We start from the raw sequence: 22,166 nt of genomic DNA, 5'->3' as shown, positions 1-22,166 counted from the left end.
ACTCTGGTCTCTTCCAGCTCCAGGCTCTGCAGGGCGGGCTCAGTCCCGCTCTCCGCCCGGCCGCGGCCTGGGTCTCAGCCTCGGGTTCTGCCCGCCGCTGGCTTCTGCGCTTTCCCAGGCCCGCGCTGCAGCCTCGCGTCTCCTCTAGCGCCCCCCAGCGCCCGGCCCCCGCGCGGACCCGGTGCAGCCCGGCTTCCCCTCGGGCGGTCCCGCCCCCGGCCCAGCTCCGCCCCCAGCCGCCGCGCCCTGATTGGTCGGACGCCCCTCCTCCCGGGCGCCTCTCCGCCCCGTCGCCCAATGGGCACCGCCACCTGGTCCAAAAAAAAAAAAAAAAAAAAAAATTTTCCCCTGAGGGGACCGAGGGGGCTCCGCCACCTCCAGCTCCCGCGGGGCGGCAGAGGCGACCGCGGTGGCGGGGCGCGGAGAGGGGAGGGCAGCGCAGGGCGGCGGCGGAAGAGGAGCGAAGGTGTCGGAGAGAAAACTTCTGGAAGGAACAGGAAACCTGCGGGGCGGCGGCGCTGCGCACGTCGCGGGGTGTGGGCTGCGCCGCGCCCCCCGGCCCCGCGGACGAGGAGCATGAGGCAGCATGTCCGATAAGATGTCCAGCTTCCTCTACATCGGGGACATCGTGTCCCTGTACGCCGAGGGCTCGGTCAACGGCTTCATCAGCACCCTGGGGTAAGCGGCCGCGTCCCCGCGCCCCAGCCGCGTTTACCCAGGGACAGCGCGGTGCGCTCCGGGCGCCCGCGCGCGCGGGAAGCGGCGGCGAGGCTGGGCCGTCCCGGGCCGGGAGACCCGTCCCAAAAGGGGGAAGTGAGTCCCGGGGCCGGGCCGGGCCGGGCCGGGCCGGCGGCTTCTCCGTGGGCTGCTGGGGCCGCGGCGCGCGCGTGTTTCCCTTTAAAGCGAACGCGGAGCGCCTCGTGCTCGGCTCTCGCGGGCGGCTTCCACCGAAGTCCGCGGCCTTGGACGTGAAACCGGCGCGCGAGGCGGTGTGGCGTGGCCCCACGGGAGGAGCCCGCCGTGGCCTTGGCGCTGCCCGGCGCCCTCAGCGCCGCGGCTTCGGGGACCCTGGGGGGTTCCCCACTCCGGGTCCTGGGGGCCGGGACCCGCGCTGTTCGCTTGGCTGGCCCGGGCCTCAGCCCTGCGCCGGGGTCTTGCGCTCCCCTGTGTGTAAAGCAGCGTGCCAAGCGGTGACCCGGGACTTCCGTGATGGCCCGTGCGCTCTGCCTGGCCGGGTCGTGAAGTCCGGTGTGCAGCCGGCGTGCACTGGAGCCGCACGCTGCGGCGTGTTGCGGTGCTCAACTCTCTCACCGCCTCGTGGCCTCAACGCCTGGGCTGCCCAGCCTCGGAGGTCGCAGGCCCCTGGTCCCTGTGCGCGGTTGTCGGGGAGCCTGACTTAGCACGCCCTGGCCCTGGGCCGTGACCGCAGCCCTGTTGTAAGCTCGCCGCTTGCTCAGCCCTGGGACCTGGATGGAGGTCACCATTCCTCCCCCAGTTCCTGCGGTTGGGACGATTCCCCTAATGAGTGAAGGGAGGCAGGTGGATTTAATTTAATCCCCCTTGCATCAGTGTTATTTACTTGTGAAACTGAAGGGTGCGGGGGAGACTGCCAGTGGCAGGTGCCTGTGCTGGGTTTGTGTTTGAGAGCGTGCACGTGCGGGTTCAGTTTTTGGGACCCTGTCAACCCTTGGCAGGATGAACTCTGCCAAGGAGGCGCTCTGGGTGTGTGCGCTGCAGGAGTTAAGGCGGGGGTGGGGTGCAGGGACAGAGTGCTTGGGTTGGAATCCTGGCTCTTCCACTTGTCAGCCTAGTGGCCCTGAGCAAGCTGTATATTCTCCGGGTGTCTCAGTGTCCAGTGTTCTGAAGTTGGGAGGAGTAATGATGTCCCCACTTTGCAGAGTTGTGAACAAGGTGGCTGGGATAGGTAGAGGGCTTAGCATGGTGCAGGCACATCTCATCTGAGGCTGTCACGGAGCAGTACTTGTGTTTGTGAACAAAACAGTAGAAAGGCCATGTGTTTGTATGCCCAAGGATGACTTAGAAAAATGAATAGCAGAAGGCTGTTGTTGGTATCTCAGGAAGCTGCTTTAACCCTTGTAGAATCTGCCCTGCTCAGAGATCAGGAAACTGAAGCGGAGAGAAATGGTGCGGCTCACCCAAGAAACAGTCCCAGAGCTGTGACCCTGTCTGCAGAGTTCCAGCCGGGAATGCTTTTCGTCAGTTACACATAACAGATAATCTTTAAGCCTTGAGAAAAACAAGCCTGAATCTTCTCAACTATGTTCAGTATTTCTTTCCAGTACTTTCAAAGTTGAGTTTTCTTAGGATGTATGAATATTTTAAGCAAGTTCATAGAAAATGCTTATTATGAAAAAAAAAACTTTGATTTTGAAGTTTTTTTTATTCATTTATTGGAAAGGCAGAGTCGCAGAGAGAAAGGTCTTCCATTTACTCTTTGACTCCCTGAATGGCTGCAACAGCCAGGATTAGGCCAGGCTGAAGCCAGGAGCCTGGAAACTCTATCTAGGTCTTCTGTGTAGGTGAGGGGCCCAAGGACTTGGGCATCTGCTGCTGCTTTCCCAGGGGCGTTAGCAGGGAGCTGGATGGGAAGCCAGGAATCAGACTGGTGCTCTTGTGGAATGAATGCTGGCATCGTCGTAGGGTGCTCAACCCCCTGTGCCACAATACCATCGTGGGTGCACAACCCCCTGTGCCACAATACCATCGTAGGATGCACAACCGCCTGTGCCACAATACCATCGTGGGTGCTCAGCCCCCTGTGCCACAATACCATCGTGGGTGCTCAGCCCCCTGTGCCACAATACCATCGTGGGTGCTCAGCCCCCTGTGCCACAATACCATCGTGGGTGCACAACCGCCTGTGCCACAATACCATCGTGGGTGCTCAGCCCCCTGTGCCACAATACCGGCACCCAAAGCTTTTTACACCAAAATAAACTTCGCATTCCACATCCGTAAGGTTTTCGAAGCAACCTGGAAGTTGTGCGGTATATTATTTTTCTTTGAATGAACTGAGTTTTGCTGCGGTTCAATGAACTCCTGCAGGTTCGTTGTGAATTGAGGGGTTCTCTGAAGATGCCGCTGTTGTTGAGACGTGGTGCTGGGAGGGGTGCTGTACCTGAGAAGCCGGGAGTTGGCTATGAGCATCCCTGCTTCCTGGAGCGTGCTTCTGCATGGTGGATGTGCCCTCGTGCGGGCTCCTGGCCTTCAAGGAGGGTGTGCCAAGGGTGGTCACTGGCAGCCCAGTGCTTGCTGGGATTTCAGCAGGTGCTGGGTGGAGAGAATATGTACAGAATAATCAAGGCCAGCTGTGAATGTGCTTGATGTCTCACACGACAGCAAGGACAATCATCGTATTGATGATGCACAGAAATTTAGCACCTTTCTACTTTGAAAAAGGGCCGTTTGGAAAGCATGGGACTTTTTTAAAAATTGGGAATATTGAGCAGAATTAAAGCCGAAATTACCATCTTGTTAATGCACATTTCTGAATTTTAATTGCATCGCGCAAACGACCAAGTTGCTTTCCGAAAGCATCTGGAACCTTCTTTAAAAAGTTTTCTATTCTTGTAACTATGAAATTTAAAAGTCATGCAAGAGAGGACAGGAGGCTGAGGAAGAAAGGAGTGAACTTGCTTTCCTGACCTTAAGTCTCACGTCTTGACAGAAGTGCCTGGGCTCTTGTGCCCAGATGTGTAGGTTTGCCCACAGCCCCTGCGGCCCCCTGCTCTGACCTTCCAGCCATCAAAATGTGTGTCCCTGTGGGAGTTGTCAGGTAAGATGCTAAGATTGAAATTTTTTGGCCTTCACAACTAAACAAGATATTTGATCCTATTTTATTATTATTATTTTTAATCTGTTTACTAATTGAATGGCAGAAGGGAGAGAGAGAAAACTTCATTTGCTAGTTCACTCCCCAGATGCCTGTAACAGGTGGGGCTGGGCCAGGTCTCCCATGTGGGTGACAGGGACTCCAGTACTTGGGCTGTCACCTGCTGCCTCTCACAGGGCATGCATTAGCGGGGGGCTGGATCAGAAGTGGGACTGGGATTCAAGCCCAGGGACTCTGGCATCCCAGGAGCAACTTAACTGCTGTGCCCAAAGCATGCCCCTTGATCATGATTTAGAACGGATGTAGTCTGTGCTTATGTCATTGATTCTTATTAACATGGAGGCAGTTTTCAAAGTTAAAGATTGTGTATATAAAGTAATTTTCTGAAATTCAGAGATGAAAAATGTCCAAGATTGAGAAACACTCTCATTTAATTTAATAATGGTTTAATCTGATGGATTTTTCCTAAGAAATCCACTGATGACTTCATATGTGGTTATTCTGTTTCCTCTCTTGTCTGTATGACATTGCACAGCTTTTTTTTTTTTTTTTTTTATGACTGTGCTTGGTTTTGATATTTAGGTCTTTGTTTAGCCTTTGTAGCAACCAACCACCTTGTCCTCAGACAGCTCATGAACTCTTTTCTAGGCAAATATTGGGGTGCCACCGCTCACTTGTGGATGTTTTATTTTACAGGTCTGTTTGAGGGCTATGAAAGCAAAGCAGTGTGGTAGTCGTGTTTCTTACTGTATTGTTGTCGGCCCTTCCTGTATGGGAGGCAGAGCACACATTTCTGGTTGAATTTCCCTGCTCCTCTGTGAGTTGGAGGCTGTCGTAGGTCGGCTGCTAATTAGCCAGTGTCTTGACGGTGTCGTGTATTCTCTTTTCGTGCCAGCACATCACCCTGGAGACTAACAAGGAGCCTAGATGCTGTCCTCCTTCTCCCTGCTGGTGTTAGAAAAGTGACTGAAAGAACAGAATTGAAAGATTTATTTTTTAGAAAGTTGCCAGGAAAATTTACATTTTGCATATATTCTCGCATGTGAAGTAGCAGATTTTCTTCAGAGGCGTATGAGTTGTCACAGGGAATCAGAGAAAGGAGTTGGAGATAATCGCTTAGTATCTGTTTAGGCAGAACCATTCCTTCTTCTGTAATGGGAAACTCAACAGAAGAGCTAAAAACCAGAGTTAAAGTTCTGCTTTCCGTTTGAGCTCTTCATGTATTTGACACTTTTAGTAAGTAGCCTGGTGGTTTTTCCAATTCAGCTTTGGAGGGTGGTTAATGAGGACTGCTTTTATTTATACAGCATTTCAGAGTAATGAATAGGTGCTTTTTTTGCAGATGAATTCCACCTGATTTTAATATTCCATGTGTAAATAGGTTCTGGAGGGGATGAGTGGTTGTTATGCAGCTTTGGGGGAATTTTTGCAATAAGGTAATGAATTTTTTCAGCTGAGAAAGCCTTGGAGTTTCACCATATTTGCGTTTAGCGGGACCCTCCTGGCTCTTCGGACTGGAAACGTGGGAGGGTATTTTTAGGCCCTGTGCCCCAGCTTTTCAGTTGGGCTGCTCGGTCTGTGCAAAATGTGGATGGCTAGTTGCAAAGATTTGCATTTCTCCCTTTTCTCCCAGTTACCCTTTGAGCCGTGCTCATCTGCTGTTACTGGGTCCTGAATGCTTGCAAAACTTGAGTTATAGTTCTTGTGCTTCTCTTAGTTTGTGTAGGTGCAGGGGCTGGGTTTGTATTTCCTGATTTAATTTTCATCTAATGACCTATTTAGGAAATACTTGTGTTGACTTTTGGAAAACTGCTTTAAATCCTGTCAGACAAAGATAGTGAACAGCAGTTTAAGTAAACTGATTTTTTTTTTTTTTTGTACTGGTAAATCTTAGAGTTTTTTATTTTTCTTTTGAAGAGGAAGGAGGGAATTTTGGATATTCTGTTGGAGTTCAAGTGCAGTGTTAAGGGTCCCTCCACCTTCCCTCCTTTTTCTCTACACCTGGGTTTGTTTCCCAGTGCACATTCTACAGCAGTGGGTGCAGTGACTTGGCCAGTGGCGAGGATTGAGTGTGGTAGAATCAGTGTAGGGTGTATCATTCCTGGGTTGGCGGTTCCCATATTGTTGAGAGGTTAGTAAAGGGAAAGTGTGTATGTGTGTGTGTGTGCATTTCTATATGTGCATGGCTACCCAATTGCTACTTTTGGCTTGAGGTATCTTCTCAGGGTCTCAAAAACAGCAACACCCACTTGCTAAGGTCTCAGCACGCTGCCAAGTGCCACCCTCACTGACTCCGAGCCTCAGTAGAGTCTTACTCAGAGTGACAGAAGAGGGGCCCCCCCTTTTTTTTTTACTTCCTATTTGATTTTTCCCAGTTCATCAGATTCTTCCATTCCCTTCTTTCCATGTTTGATGACGGGTGTCACGTGGGGTGGCCAGGGGTCGCACAGTTTACGATTCTGACTTAACGCCTTGGGTGAATAAGACTGTATGAATGCTTACATTTATTGTTCCTGGTTGTAGTCCGTTGAATTTCCCTTCCTGATCTTGTTTCCTGCTGAACGTTTTTGATATTTAAGTGTCTGCAGATTTGGTTTATTATATATTCTTCTTTTATTTATTTAGTTATTATTTTTATAGTTTTAAAAATCTTCCCCTTAACAGGAGTGGGGAGTCATGGATGAAGCACAGCATGGCTACAGTCAACTTTTGTTGTTGTGTAATTTGTGAGTTATATTCGGTATCTTCCAAATAGAGCCCTTTCAAATAATAGCTGCTGTTTCTTGCTGTCACTGGGCATGTAAACTTAGCTTTGTTTTGACTGAGACATGTGATAGGGCAGTAAAAATATCTGAAAATCCTGTGGACATTTTGCGTGTGTTCAGTGGCAAGTCGGACAGTGAGAGAATCTGGGAGCCCGAGTTATTTTGGAAAGTCTAAGGGTTAGACGTGTGATGTGGAACTTGAAACCCTAAGTACAAAGGCAGCCTTGGCAGTGGTGAGCAGAAGTCTATTTTCAGCTCTTTCTCGAGCCTGGCAGTCCTTCCCTGAGCGGACTCTCTGAGGCTCAGACAGGTTAACATCCATGCCTCTGTGGATGCCCACTGGCGCTGACAGCGCCCAGTTCAGAGCAAGGGGCGCCATTCCTTCCCTGGCTGTGTCCCTGTGGCTGAGAGGGCAGTCGCGGCTTCCTGCCTGGCTTCCTCGCAGGCAGAACAGAAACTTTCTCTCTCTGCATACTTAGCACTTTTCACAAGCACATTTTCCTTCTGTTCTCTCTGTCTCTCACTTTTAAAGATTCATTGACTTGAAAGGCAGAGGGGTGGGGGTGGTGAAGAGGGATTGAGAGAGATCTTCCATTCACTGATTCACTCACCAAATGGTTGCAACAGTTGGGACTGGGCCAGGCCAAAGCCGTGAGCCAGGAACTCCCACTTGGGAGGAAGGGGTTCAGGCTCTTGGACCATCTTCCACTGCTTTCACAGACGTATTAGCTGGGATCTGGATGGGAAGTAGAGGAGCCAAGACTCCAACCTGTGCTTGGATATGGGATGCTAGTGTTGTAGGTGGCAGCTTAACCAACTGTGCCACAATGCCAGCCTTCTAAAACTATTCTTGTGCAGATTAGTATGTAGATAACTTAGAATATTAGAGACTCCAACTTTAACAAAGTTTAAAGGAAGTAACCATAGTATGCTTTAGTTTAAAGGGAGTAACAATGTACTTTTATGACACACTTCTAGTATAATAGTGAATTTGACCTTTTAAAAAATTTATTTGAGAAGCTGAAAGAGACATACCTGGGGTGGGAGGGGGGAGAGAGAGAGAGAGAGAGAGAGCACGAGAGAGAGAGAGAGAGAGAGAAAGAAATGAGCTTCCTCATTGACTGGTTCACTCCTCAGATGCCCAGGGTTGCTGGTGCTGAGCTGGACCAGACTGGAATCAGGAGCCAAGAATGCAGTCCAGGTCTTGCATGTGAGTGGCAGGACCCCAGGTTCTTGAGCCATCACCACTGCCTCCCAGGGTCTGAATTACTAGGAAGCTGGAGTCAGGAATTGAGCCTGGTCACTCTGTTGCATGACGAGGGCTTTCTAGCCAGCATCTTAACTGCCAGGCCAAGTATCTGCCTGTTTCACTTTTTGTTGTAAGTTGACAGAACTTGGAAATTGATCACTGGGTCATAATCAGACACATGAAACTAATGTTTATTTTTCATTTATTTATTCATTGGATAAAACTGTGCCTTTGAAGTGTATTGATACCTTTTTTTGGTGTTTACTGTTCAAATCCCATACTGATTTAAGATGGAGAAGTTTTCAATTGATTCCTTTAGAAAATCACACTTTTAATTAAAAAAAAATTGAAAGTGGTTGGTCCTGCCTGATGAGTCAGGGTTAATCTTTTCATTTCTATGTCTCCTATATTTCCTGGGTTTTGTATGTGTTTCTTGATTTTTTATAAAAGATTTAGTTATGTATTTGAAAGGCAGAAATACATCCACTGGTTCACTCCCCAAATGTCTGCAATGGCCAGGGCTGAGCCAGGCTGAAGCCAGGAGCCAGGAGCTTCTTCCAGGTCTCCCCGTGTGGGTGCAGGGACCCAAGCACTTGGGCCATCTTCCACTGCTTTCCCAGGCCATAGCAGAGAGCTGGATTGGAAGTGGAGCAGCTGGGACTCGAACTGGTGCCCATATGGGATGTTGGCATTGCGTACGGCAGTTTAACCCTCTGCACTACAGCATTGGTCCCTTGTATGTGTTTCTTTAATTTAGCATCTTTTACTTTTGTAGACAGGAAAGTTAACTAAAGTGAAAATGATATTTTTAAAGGCCTCTTCCATTTCTTATTATTGTTAATTATCTTTATCTTAAAAAGCATATATAAAGCATTTTCCTGATCATAGTGGAAGAAAACCACAAACTATGAAACTGCATATTACTGAAAGACACAGCCTTACATATGCCATTAAAACTGTGTTCATGGTGCTTTTTGGCATTTGAAAATGTATTATGGAAAAATGTTTAGCCAATAGTGCTGAGCATTTATGATGGCTGACTTAACTCATGCAGCAAATACGTAGTCTGTTTTGTCTTAGAAATATGCTCACACATGTAGATGGTATACACTTAGCATAGCTGACTTGTTCATTTTAGTAAGCCTAGTGCTACTGCCTATGTCATCTTAGTGGTAGTTTGTTAAGGGACTTTTTTTTTTTTTTTTTCCTTTGGGTGAGAAGTAAATCAGTAAGTATTTTTATTGATTGTCTATGAAATGGATTAGCTCTGTCAAAATTCAAGTCAGTAATTGGTTGACAGTACCTGTTAGATAGTTCATTCCAACTCACCTTCAGATCCCAGACTTAAATTAAGAATGAGCTACAAGATTAGGTTGTTCAGAAAGCAACTTTAATCATAAAATTGGAAGTGTGTTCCATCCTGAATTAGGAGTCTCCTGGTGATGAGGTTTATGCCAAAGCATGCCGCAGATTACGTCATTAATTCATTCAGTGGATATTTACGGAACCCTTGCTGGGTGTGGGGGAATAGACGTGTCAAGAGCTGCCAAACACTCAGCTGTTTGTAATAATTCTCTCCTAAACAGTCCTTTCAGTATCTGTAGCTGGATCCTGGGCAGCAGACCACTTTGAATCATTGTCACGTAGGCGGGGTTGACTGAGACCTGAGATAATGAGGCTGGGCTGTGAGGCCCAGTGCAGAAGAAATGTGGCAGTTATTTGGGGGGAAATTCATGCAGTGTGTGCAGTCCCTTTAGATACTGGTTTTCACTGTGTTTGTCCAGTGTTTTCAGAATTTCTCTTCATGAGTCATGAACTTAAGAGTCGTGCAGATTCCTATAAGTTTTGGGAATATTATTTCTCATTCTGCATATGACTGTAAGAAAACACACACTCCTTCTGCTGTGTATGAAGTCCACTGTGCCCTCTTTGCCTTTTGTTTTAATAAATGATAAGGCCATAGATGGGTAGATAGAATTGGGTGAACACAGAGGAAGACTAAGGAAGTGAACACAATGTAATCTAAACTCATATCTAAATTCTTAGAATATAGACGTGTTGTTGAGGTCCCATCTGCTACTGAGAAATTTGAGTCACTGTTGGTATATCATAAAAATCTGTTTGTGAAAGACTGTAAAATGCTGGACTTTTATTTATTACATGTTAGTTATCCAAGAGAATTCCTGAACAGAGTTCTAGAGAAATTTAGGTTTTTAATGGAGTAAATCCTAGTTAGCTGAGAAATGGTAGTAAAATGACTTCGAAGCGGTTGCTAAGGGCAGATATTACTGTTCTCCACATAGTTTCTCTTATGGAAAAGACAGTTCTTCAAGTTTTATAGGGAATTCAACACTTTCTAAAAGTTTATTTTTTTGAAAGGAAGAGAAAGAGGAGTAGATCTTCTATCTACTGATTCGCTGCCCAAATGCGCACAACCACCAGAGATGGGCCATACTGGTACCAGAAGCCAGGAACTTAATCTGGGTCTCCGACATCAGTGTCAGGGATCCAAGCACTTGAGCTCTCACCTGCTGCCTCTAAGGTGTGTTAGCGGGAGGCTGGATCACAGGCAGGATCTGGGACTCAAGTCAGGTACTCTGATATGGGATGGTGGTGTCCTGAGTGGTAGCTTAACTGCTGTGCCAAACATCCACCCCTAATTATAGAGAATTTATATGGATCATCTGAGCTACACACCAAAGCCCAGCTGGCTAAATAAACAACCACAATCCAACACCAGAACTGGTTTGAAATTGTTGTGAACTTTTCTAGTGGCAAAGCTTAGAGTATTATTTGTAAAATTATCAGGGAATTAAGTGCTCTCCAACTCAGGTTTCATTCATCTCTTTGCAAACTTCGGAGTAGATGGCCTTGGAGCCTTGAAAAACAATTTATGGGTGTCCCTTGCTGTCCTGATTCTTAAGGATCTGATCGCAAAAGCCCCAGGGGTTTGGGAGGGAAGGGATACTTAGGTATGACATTGCCCACCTGGGTAAAGCTTGAGACTCGGTGACTCTGCTCGTATTGTGTGGGAAGTCAGGTCCTTTGTTGGTAAGGAACAGGCACCGTTTCAGGCTGCCATTAGCCGATGAAGAGATTTGTTGGGAGGAGACTGGAGGAGATGCAAGGATCTGAATGATGAGCCCAACAGCTGAGCCTGAGGGAGTGCAGGGACCCAGCAGGGCTTGGGGGTCCCATTAGCAGGACGTCCTCTGTGGGCCCCCAATGCCCCGTACTTGGATCCGGCAATGCCTGGCTGCTGTGTCTGTCTTCTTAGGTTTCCCATTATGGGGTGATAGAACTTGACCTTGCCTTGCATCAGGACTGATCACTTAGGTCTGTGCAGGCAAGTCCCAGTCCCAGATCTGGCTGCCAGGGAGCTCACTGTGAGCAAGGCTCTAAGTTCTGCCCGCTGCTGATTCACTGTGGTAGGGGGAAAAGGAGCAGAGGGGCCTGGGCATGAGCTTGGTGTCACTGCCTGCTGGGCAGCTGCAATAAAAGACACGGCACAAAACTGATAATTTTTAAAAAAGATTTATTTAGTTTGAAAGTCAGAGTTATATGGAGGGAAGGAGGGAGGAGAGGAGAGATTGATTTTGCATCTGTTGGCTCACTCGCCAGTTGGCTGTGACAGCTAGTGCTGGACCAGGCAAAAGCCAGGAGCTAGGAGTTTCATCGATGTCTCCCATGTGAGTGGCAGCGGCCCAGACACTTGGGCCATCCTCTGCTGCCTCCTTTGCAGGCACTTCAGTAGGGAGCTGGATTGGAAGTGGCGCAGCCAGAACATGAACCAGTGCCCAAGTAGGATGCCAGCATCGCAGGCGGTGGCTTTACCCACTGCACTGCAATACTGGCTCCATAAAGTTGATCATTTTAACCATCTATAAGTGTGGAATTCAGTGGTATCAAGTCCACTCAGAATGCCAGGCTGCCGTCACTACTGTCTGTCTGCAGAACATTTGCAGCAACTGCACCGGGAACCCTGTATTCTCATACCCAGAAATCTCCTAGTCTGTGTGTCTCATTGAATTTGTCTGTTCTGGATACCTCAGATAACTGGAATCATACAAGAGCTGTATTTTTGTGTCTACTTATTTACTTTAACACAATGTTATTTATTGAATGTTTTCTTTTATTAGGATATACATATTTTCAAATCTCCAAGTAACCAGTCATCAGTCCCTCTCTTGAAACAAGTTAGTGTCACCATTCTTTCTTGTTTAACACCTCGAGATCTATAGGCAGTTCTTCTGCAGTGTATGGAAGTTGTCATTGGATTTATGGTGCCATTAAATCTTGCCATCAGCAGTCCTTTAATAAGCACTTGGGTCATACTCTGTACACACACTCAGGCAGACATGTGATACAACTCACACTCTGGAAAGAGTCACCCACTTGGCCTTTTATGATGGTTTGCATAACCACACTGGAGAAAAGTTGACCCCACTGTAAGTTCAGTTTTGTTTTCATATGTGCAGAGAGTGGGGTTGTGAGCATTTTGTGAGACCATTTCTTAACTGACATCAGCTCTTTCTTTTGGTGAATAGTGTATCACACATCCAGGGAAACATTTTGTACTTCAACTGCTATTGATGGAAAAGTTTAGTTGGCAAGAATTTGCTTATGTGAAACTCAGGCAGTAGTTGGGGGAATTTATAGAACTTTAGAAAAGTAGAATAGGGCATATGATACTTTGAAACTGCTATTTTTTAAATTCAATGATTGTGTATCTGGGAAATAATACATTTAATCATAGGTTAGGGTCAATATGTTTTTTATTGTTACACTGTATCTATTGACTGAGTCTTTTTTTTTTTTTTTTTAAGATTTATTTAGTTATTTGAAAGTCATTGTTACACAGAGAGAGGAGAGGCAGAGAGAGAGAGGCTTTCCATCCACTGGTTCACTCCCCAGATGGCTGCAATGGGCAGAGCTGTGCCGATCCGAAGCCAGGAGCCAGGAGCTTCTTCCAGGTCTCCTTCATGGGTGCGGGGTCCAAGGACTTGGGCAATCTTATACTAATTTTCTAGGCCGTAGCAGAGAGCTGGATGGGAAGTGGAGCAGCCAGGTCTCGAACCAGTGGCCATATGGGATGCTGACCCCACAGGCGGCAGCTTTACCTGCTACGTCACAGCGCTGGCCCCTGTTATTGACTCATAATGTGGGAATCTTCACTCTAACCACGTATAAATAAGGGTTTCTTTGCAGGCTATCGGCATATAGAATAGAGAAATAAAGTGAAAATGATTTTCAAAATGATTTGAAAAAATAAAGCAATGTTGTTTGATTTCTTCTAGTTCTGACATGCTACAGTCCTCTATAAAAAATGTCTGAAAATATCACTGTTTTGGAAAAAGTAATTTTGAGATGAAAGATCCCAAGTATTATCAGTTTGTTTCATTTCTGTTACATCCAGCTGGTGTAGTAAAACATCTCAAATAAAGACACTGGCCTCAAAACTCAGTACTCAAATCACCAAACACAGTTAACTTAGGAATCCAAATTAAGTTAATGATTTAAGGACCAAGTTACTGGTGTTTGGAGAAAGTGTTCAAGGTCATTGCTAGTATCAGGGTCACAACTACTTAAACATTTGCATTTCAAGTAGATTTTTGGATTCAGCTGTTTTTTCGAAGAGGGTAATTTCAGCTCTGTTTCTTTGGTAGGTGGGGAAAATAAAGAAAGGAATTTTGTTGTCTATAGGGTCCTATATTTGTGGCTAGCAGTGATAAATAATAAGTGGCATTTTAAGTCAAACCAAAATTCATTGTCAAAGTTTTAATTATTAAAACTATTATTAAATTAACATATCTGCAGGATTTATTGTTCCACAAATGTGAAAAGGACTTCTGTTTACCTTTACTTACTTGACAAGTCATGATTTAAGAGTCCTTTCCTGGCCAGTACAAATGAAGTCATTGTTATCTGTTGCTTATTTCAAAGTCTCAGCTACTGTGGGAACTCTCAGGAGTTCTTTTTCTTCCTTCCTTCCTTTCTTCATAAAAGGTTTATTTTATTTTTTTGAAAGACAGAGTGACACACAGAGAGAGACTGCGATCTTCGATCTGTTGGTTCACTCCCCAAAGGTCTGCAATGGGTGGGGCTGGACCAGGCTGAAGTCAGGAGCCTAGAACTCTATCCTGGTCTCCCATGGGGTGGCAGGGTCCCAAGTACTTGGCCCATTTTCCCCTGCTTTTCCAGGTGTGTTAATAGGGTGCTGGATTGCAAGTGGAGCAGACAGGACTCAAAGTGGAGCTCAAACTAGTGGGTTACTTAACCAGTTGCACCACAATGCTGACTCCTGTTAGTCACTGGGGAATCATTTGCTAATCATTGGAGAACCTGAATCAAGGTTTGTTTATGTAAATTCTCAGGTAGATATTTTGAGAGATAGTAATTTCTATGGCTATGGACACCCATAATGTTATTCAATAGATGTTTTCTAAAAATACATTGACATTTATATTGTGCATTTTTTTCAAGATGGAAACGGTAATTAATCCAGTGAGTTCTAAATACTTAATATCAATTGCATCATTTAGTTTGAAACATATTTAACAAAATGCCTGTTATTTCCAAAGTCTGAAACAGACACTTCTAGTTATTCCTCTGAATTCATTTTTCTCTCTTATACTAATGGAAGTACTTGAGTTTGTGAGTATCCAGGATGAAGACTATGTTTTAGCCTGATGTCACCACAAATTTACAGTCAAATCTTTAAGAGTAGTGTTTATCTCCTTTCCACTGTTTTGAATGTGGGCATGGAAATCAAGTGTCCTGGACCAACACACTTGGAATAACAGAGCAGCAAGAAATGGACCAGTCTGCAGGCATCCTCAAATCCTGGCTCTACTGTGCTCTAAGCACGATGCACCCAGGCAGGTGTATGCTGGTTTTCTTTTAGGCATCATGAAGCCATTGAAGGATTATTGAGCAGGAGGGTGAAACAGTTTGCCCTATCAGAGGAAGGAGGAAGAGTGGAAGGAGGCTCCCAGCGGCAGAGGAGGAGGCGGCGCAGTGATGTGGGTTGGCAACCCGAGCCACGTGGCAGCAGAGCAGCTGTCACAAGGCCGTGGAAGGGACAGTATTTTTGACTAGTGTTTCACTGTAGGCCTTGAAGACTTAGGAATCAAAGTGTTCACTATTGCTTTTGAGGCTTTACTGCTTTTAAACACCACACGTGCAGACTTGGAGGAAATTTTCCTTTTGTTGTCTCACATTTGGGCAGAACTTGCTTATGCCCAGCACAGCGTGAGGCCTTGCAGGTTTCAGAGCTGTAAGCCCCCTTCCTGCTGCTCAGCCTTTTCTGACTTTCTTTTTAGTTACAAAAACATTCTGAGCTCCTTTTTGCCACAGGGCCTTTTCACATGCTTTTTGTGGTTTGGTTCATTTCCCTTCTCACTCGCACGCCTTTCACCTACTTACCATTTAGATTTTAGCTCTGTGACTCTTGCGATGGACTGTCCTTGGTCTCCCAGACTGTGAGATCCCTTCACCGTAAGCTCACACAGCACCCTGTATTTTTCCTTTCCCAGATTGGTTATGGTAGTCATCTTAATTTTGCCTCTGTTTCTATGAGTATTCGATGATGTTTGTTCTACCCACTAAACTCGAAACTGCCGGGGCACAGACTGTGTTGATTTTGTTCATCGTTGTGTCCCCAGGGCTTCTCACAGTGCCTTTTCGTTTTAAAGAAATATTTATTTCTTATTTATTTGAAAGGCTGACACACACACACGTATGCACACACGCATACACACACAGGCAGAGATCTTCCATCTGCTGGTTCACTATCCAAATACCTGCAACTGCTGCAGTAGAGACAGGTTGATGCCAGGTATCCGAAACTCAATCCAGGTCTCCCAGGTGGGTGTCAGGGACCGAGGAACTTGAGCCATCCGTTGCTGCCTCCCAGGATGCACATTAACAGGAGCTGAAATTGGAAGCAGAGCTGGGGCTGGAATCCAGGAACTCCCGTATGGAATGCAGGCCTCTAAAACAGTGTCTCAGCTGCTCTGTCCATCATCTCTCTGCAACCCCCTTTAAAAACTGATTCGTGTATTTAACATCAAGTAATATGCTGAATGGATGAATATCATTTTAGCACATGGTTAAGAGTGTGGGCTGTTGGTGCAGACGAACCTGATTTCTTGGTGTGATCTTCAGAAGTTATTTCATGCTGATTGCCTCAGTTTCTTTATTTGTGAAGTGAGATTATTGCCCATGTTATTGTATTGCCATGAGATGAATGGCAGTTAGCATATATAAATAATTCAGTAAGCATTAAACTCAGGTACCTAAGTGTTAAATAGGTGGAAGCAATTATTATTGTTAATATTTTCTTTATTATTGTTTTTTAAGGTTTACTTATTTATTTGAGAGGCAGAGTCACACACAGAAAGAGGGAGAGACGGAGAGGTCTTACATCCATTGGTTCACTCCTCAGGTGGCTGCAAAGGCCAGAGCTGGGCCGATCCAAAACCAGGATGCAAGGGCTTCTTCCAGGTCTTCCATGTAGGTGCAAGAACCCAAACACTTAGGCCAACTTCCACTGCTTTCCCAGGCCATGAGCAGGGAGCTGGATCAGAAGAGGAGCAGCCGGGACTTGAACCGGCGCCCGTGTGGGATGCCGGTGCTGCAGGCAGAGGCTGCCACAGCACCGGCCCCAATATTGTTCTGTTTTATTTTATCTGAAGAGTCAGCAGGAGTCTCTTCTGCAAGCCAGACTGAGTTCATACTGCATTGACGTGAAAAGCTCTGCTGTATTACGTTTATAAAATGTGGCCGCACATCAGTTTTCAAGCCAGTGTTTGTTCAGTAGGCTGTTCAAAGGCGTGCGCTGCCTTATCTGGTATTTATTTTGGTTTTGGTCTTTTTTTTCTCCCTTACTTTGATAGCGCACATTGCTAACTTACAGATACTTTTATTTATCTTTTGTTACTGATTTGATGTGTGCTATCCTTTTGATGTAATGCATACACCTGAACTATATCAACATGAGTAATAACTTCAGAATTGCTTGACCTGTATATATAAGAGTACCCCAGAAAGTTCATGGAAAATGAAATTAAAAGGTTTTTATTTTGGTGCACAAAGTTTTGAAACTCATGCATATACAAGGAGACTTCAAAAAATTTATGAAAATGTGTATCATGAAAAGCTATGCATGATTTCAGATTTCTGGACATCAAAATTTACTTATCTTTTAATGCCATTCTTTCATAGACTTTCTGAAGTCTCCTCATTTATACAGTATCTCCCTTGACTAGAATTTAAAAAAAAAAAATTTTTTTTTTTTGACAGAGTGGACAGTGAGAGAGAGAGACAGAGAGAAAGGTCTTCCTTTTTGCTGTTGGTTCACCCTCCAATGGCCGCCACGGCTGGTGCACTGCGGCCGGCGTACTGCGCCGAGCCGAAGGCAGAAGCCAGGTGCTTCTCCTGGTCTCCCATGGGGTGCAGGGCCCAAGCACTTGGGCCATCCTCCACTGTCTTTCCGGGCCACTGCAGAGAGCTGGCCTGGAAGAGGGGCAACTGGGACAGAATCTGGCGCTATGACCGGGACTAGAACCCGGTGTGCTGGCGCCGCTAGGTGGAGGATTAGCCTATTGAGCCGTGGCGCTGGCTTTCAAATAAATAAAATTTTGGTTTTTAAAAGATTAATTTTTTTTAAAAGGCAGAGTTACAGAGAGGGAGAGGCAGAGAGAGTTCGAGAGGGAGATTGATCTTCCATCTTCTGTCTGCTGGTTCACTCCCCAAATGGCCTCAACAGCCAGGGCTGGGCCAGTCCAAAGCCATAAGCATGGAACTTCATCCTAGTCTCCCATGTGGGTGGTAGGGGCCCAAGTGCTTGGGCCTTCTGCTACTTTCCCAGATGTGTTAGTGGGGAGCTGGATCAGAAGTGGTGTAGCAAGGACTTGAGTCTGTGCCCACGTGGGATGCTAGTGTTGCAGGTGGTGGCTTAAGAATGTTCAAGTTTTGTTACATTTTAAAGCCAGTGTGCTATTTTAATTGCTATGTGTTTCTTGATAGAATATAGTAATAAAAGCAAGCAATTGTTGTATCCATTGAGGGGGAAAAAAAAGGTGTGTTTCTGAGCCAGTGGAACACAGCTTTTGCCTAGAATTCTAGTGGACAGCCAGTGCCAGTGTCCTGCCCCTGAGGTATGCTAATGGCCAATTATCCTGCCTGAGTTTTTCTGGCCATCAGAGGGATTAGTGAAAACATCTGTGTGGTTGGGACAGTGACTCAGTTTATAGATAAACACTTTTGTTTGGGAAAATATTTTAAGATCTTACGTAGTAACTAAATTACGATGCTTACTTTCCTTCAGAATACTAATGATTTTTAGACAAAAATCATAAGGTCTGGAAAGGTTTAGAGAGTGTAACTTGTTGCTACTTCTTAGCTCTACCTAACGACAAAGAACTCAGCATTCCATATGGGTGCTGGTTCAAGTCCCGGCTGTTCCACTTCCGATCCAGCTCTCTGCTATGGCCTGGGAAAGCAGTAGAAGATAGCCCAAGTCCTTGGGCCCCTGTACCTGCGTGGGAGACCCGGAAGAAGCTCCTGGCTCCTGGCTTTGGATCAGCCCAGCTCCAGCTGCTGTGGCCATTTGAGGAGTGAATGAGTGGATGGAAAACTCTCTCTACCCCTCCCTACCACACTCTGTGTAACTCTGTCTTTCAAATAAATAAATCTTTTTAAAAAATTAGCGCTTTAAAGATGAAACCACTTTGTAAGTACTCATTTGAAAAATCTCTCTATGAGAAAACTTGGACAAACCTTTTAGCTAAGGTAAGCCACTTGGAGCCAGTTTGCTGGCCCCAGGCTTGCTGGAGTCACTGATGGCAGGGGAGAGACTTGAAAAGTGCTCATTCCTGAATGTGATGAAGAGTTCGTCTGTCTGAGACACCATTTGATCAGTCAGGATGTGTTTTGGCTGCAAGAATCAGAAAGTGCAATTTAAATATTTGCAGCAAAGAGGAGGACTTTGTCATTCAGGTCTCCGAAAATCTTCCATCTCACTCTTGCAGGACCTTCTCCTGAGGGCCGTTGATTCTCCTGTGCTATTGGTAGCTGCCCCACCCTCAGAGGGGTCTTGTGTTGCTGGCAGCACCATGGCTCCTGGCAGCCTCAGCTATACCCTGTCCTCCTGCATGAGCTGAGAGGACAGAGCCAGGGTTCCTTAAGCTCCAGAGAAAAGGGCACTGCTGTGGCTGCTGCATCACAGTGCCCGGCTAAAGGTCTCACTTTGCAGCCAGCCACTGTGGCCGAGTGGGCATGTCTGTGATGACAGAGGCGCCAGCATCGTGCTCTGAGTGGAGAGAGCGAGGAGCTCTCTCCAGGACTACTCCACCCTTTGGTCGAGGTTCTGTGGACTGGAGAGGGACGGAGGGTGCTGGACAGGCAGGGACAAAAAACATGTGACCAGCGCAGCTAATTAGTATCAGCTTCCCCACCATCACAAAGCCACAGTTCCCAAGTCCTTACCAACAGGACTTAATATTTGAAGTATTTAATTCTTTTTAGACTTTTATTTATTTATTTGAGAGAGAGAGAGAGAGGTAGAGAGTACACTGGTGAGAGGTATCTCCCATCCCTTGGTTCACTCCCCAAATGCCTGCAACAACCATGGCTGGGCCAGGCCAAGGCCAGGAGCCAGGATCTGCATCCTGGTCTTCTGCATGGGTGGCACATTAGCAGGGAGTTGGATCAGAGGATCAGAAGTGGAGTAGCTGGGAGACTTGAACCTAGGCACTTTGACATGAGGTGGGTGTGTTCCAAGCAGTGCCTTAGCTGCTGTGCCAGACTCCCAGCCCTGAAGGCTCTCATTTCCAGGTCCCTGCACCTGGGCTTCAGTCTAGGCCTGTTTCAGGCAGAGCCCACTTCCCGACACGAAGGAGAGTTACTTGGTGACAGGTTTACAGGCCATGGTGAAGCCTTTGTTGTCTGCTGTGCTCTTAGCTCTGGCGTCAGCTCATGAAGATTCTAGGGAAATCAAGGGTAGGGTGGTGGTGAGGGGTCAGCCAGGGAAGGCAGCGTTTTGTTGTTGTTGAATTATAGCTCAAAGATGTTGATAAAGATTTGGAAAGGGGGTGGGGGTAGAGAAGGAGCTTTTTTTTTTTTTTTTTTTTTTTTTTTTTTTTTTTTTTAAGATTTATTTATTTGAAAGGCAGAGTTACACACAGAGAGAAGGAGAGGCAGAGAGAGAGGTCTTCCATCTGCTGGTTCACTCTCCGATTGGCCACAGTGGCCAGAGCTGTGCTGATCCAAAGCTGGGAGCCAGGAGCTTCTTCCAGGTCTCCCACATGAGTGCCAGGACTGGAACTGGCACCCATATGAGATGCCTGCACTGCAGGTGGGAGCTTTACCTGCTGTGCTACAGCCCAGCCCCAAGGAAGGGTCTCCTAAGCACAGAAGAGCTTGGATAAAGAGTCACATCTGCGACTTCTCACAGTAAATCTGATGGTGAATGTGCTCACTTTTGTTTATATGTAAGTTCCTTGTCTGCTTGATGGAAACATTGTGGCGCTTTTTTTTAAAAATATTTATTTTTTGAAAGAGTTACAGAGAGGCGGGTGGGGAGGGTGTCTTCCATCTGCTGGTTCACTCCCCAATTGGCCGCATTGGCTGGAGCTGTGCTGATCCGAAGCCAGGAGTCAGGAGCTTCTTCTGGGTCTCCCAGTGGGTGCAGGGGCCCAAGGACTTGGGCCATCTTCTACTGCTTTCCCAGGCCATAGCAGAGAGCTGGACTGGAGCAGCCAGGACTCCATCCGGTGCCCATATGGGATGCTGGCACTGCCAATGGAGGTTTTACCCGCTATGCCACAGTGCTGGCCCCAACATTGTGGCACTTTATGTACACACAGGAATTAATTGTTATGTTGGAAGTGAAAGCAAAGCACAGTGTGGTGTAAGCAAGGTTGAGAGTTTCTAAATTTAAAATTTTAATGTTAAAATTAAAAATTATTGTAGATCTCAAAAGTTAGAAGATTTTGTTGCTAAAATGCTTCCAAGTAAAAATCCTCTCAGTAAAACAAATACAATTTCTGATAGAACTAAATATGAATCATAATTCTGAATTTTAAAAAAAGATTTATTTATTTTGAAAGGCACAGTGGCAAAGAGAGACAGAGAGAGTCAAGGAGTTTTGAAAAGATTAGTTTGAAAAGCAGAGTGACAGAGAGGGAGAGACAAAGAGAGCTCTTTCATCGGCTGGTTCACTCCCCAAATGGCTGGGGCTGAGCCAGGCTGAAGTCAGGAGCCTGGAGCTCCATCTTGTTCTCCCACATGGGTTGCGGGGGCCCAAGCACTTGGGCCACCTCCCACAGCCTTCCCAGGAGTGTTAGCCTGGAGCTGTATCAGAACTAGAGCTGCCAGGACTCAAAACAGTGCTCCCAGATGGGATGCCAGCAGTGTAGGCAAAGGCTTAATCCACTGCTATCATGGTGGCCCCAATTCCTAATTGATATATATTGTTTGAAAAATGTAATCTTTCTGAGCCTTTTAGAAGTCAGATGTTTCTACCTCTTAAAAATAGCTTCAACTTACTTTTTTTTTTTTTTTTTTCTGTCTTCAGTATTTAAAACTTGATCCCTCTTGACCTACTGAAGACATTGGCTGGTTGTGACATGACTGACTAGAAATCCTATTTAATTTCAAGGTCAAGGTCAGTTCATTGAGTACATCAGTGTTTGCTAATTAGCTTCCAAAGGCAGTGTGGTTTGCAGAAAGATCTGTTGCAGTGTTTGAGTCTGAATTCTGTTAAGTCCCAAAGAGGTTCTGAGAACCTGGGAAATCATTGGATCTCTGGCTTTAGTTCCCCGTCTTTACTTTGGATGCACTGGGGATACCTGTCTGTGTTTCTCAGTGGTCCAATGGAGTAAGAAATGATTTTATACCTGTTTGAATATTTAAAGCTATACTGGAAGATGCTAGACATTTAAAAACTGAGTATTAGATGTTTTTTAAATGATGAAATCATGAGGTCATCCAAATACATATGTTAGTGAGAGTTGAATCACATAGTACATTTAAATATCATTTTCTCCAGATTTCTATAATTTGAAAAGCAGGAAAATAATTTCTTCTACAGCATTGATGCACATAAAAAGAAAATGTGGAATTAGTTTCATAACAGCGTTTTCTTGATTTTTATTTTGCCTGTGTTGATGAAGCAAAGTCTTTGGAAAACAAAAAGCACTTATTTTAGTTTGTCTCCTATTGCATGTTTTTCTTCCCATGTAATTTGTAGTTATGAGTGGCATTATGACTTCATATGCAAAGATGAAAAAAGAGC

The 22,166-nt window shown here is 45.9% G+C and overlaps 1 protein-coding gene across 1 annotated transcript in view; it reads left to right on the top strand.

The window, feature by feature from the left end:
- Nucleotides 1-272: 272 nt before the first annotated feature.
- Nucleotides 273-22,166, top strand: part of ITPR2 (inositol 1,4,5-trisphosphate receptor type 2) — a 536,947-nt gene continuing 515,053 nt past the window's right edge. Inside the window, exon 1 of the mRNA XM_051850872.2 lies at nucleotides 273-678. Within this exon, the coding sequence (XP_051706832.1) occupies nucleotides 587-678 (92 nt within the window). The 5' untranslated portion in view covers nucleotides 273-586. The remainder of the gene's footprint in view (nucleotides 679-22,166) is intronic.

The sequence above is a fragment of the Oryctolagus cuniculus genome, chromosome 9 (genome assembly GCF_964237555.1).
Source record: "Oryctolagus cuniculus chromosome 9, mOryCun1.1, whole genome shotgun sequence".
Lineage (NCBI taxonomy): Eukaryota > Metazoa > Chordata > Mammalia > Lagomorpha > Leporidae > Oryctolagus > Oryctolagus cuniculus.
This window is presented reverse-complemented; position numbering and strand designations above follow the sequence as displayed.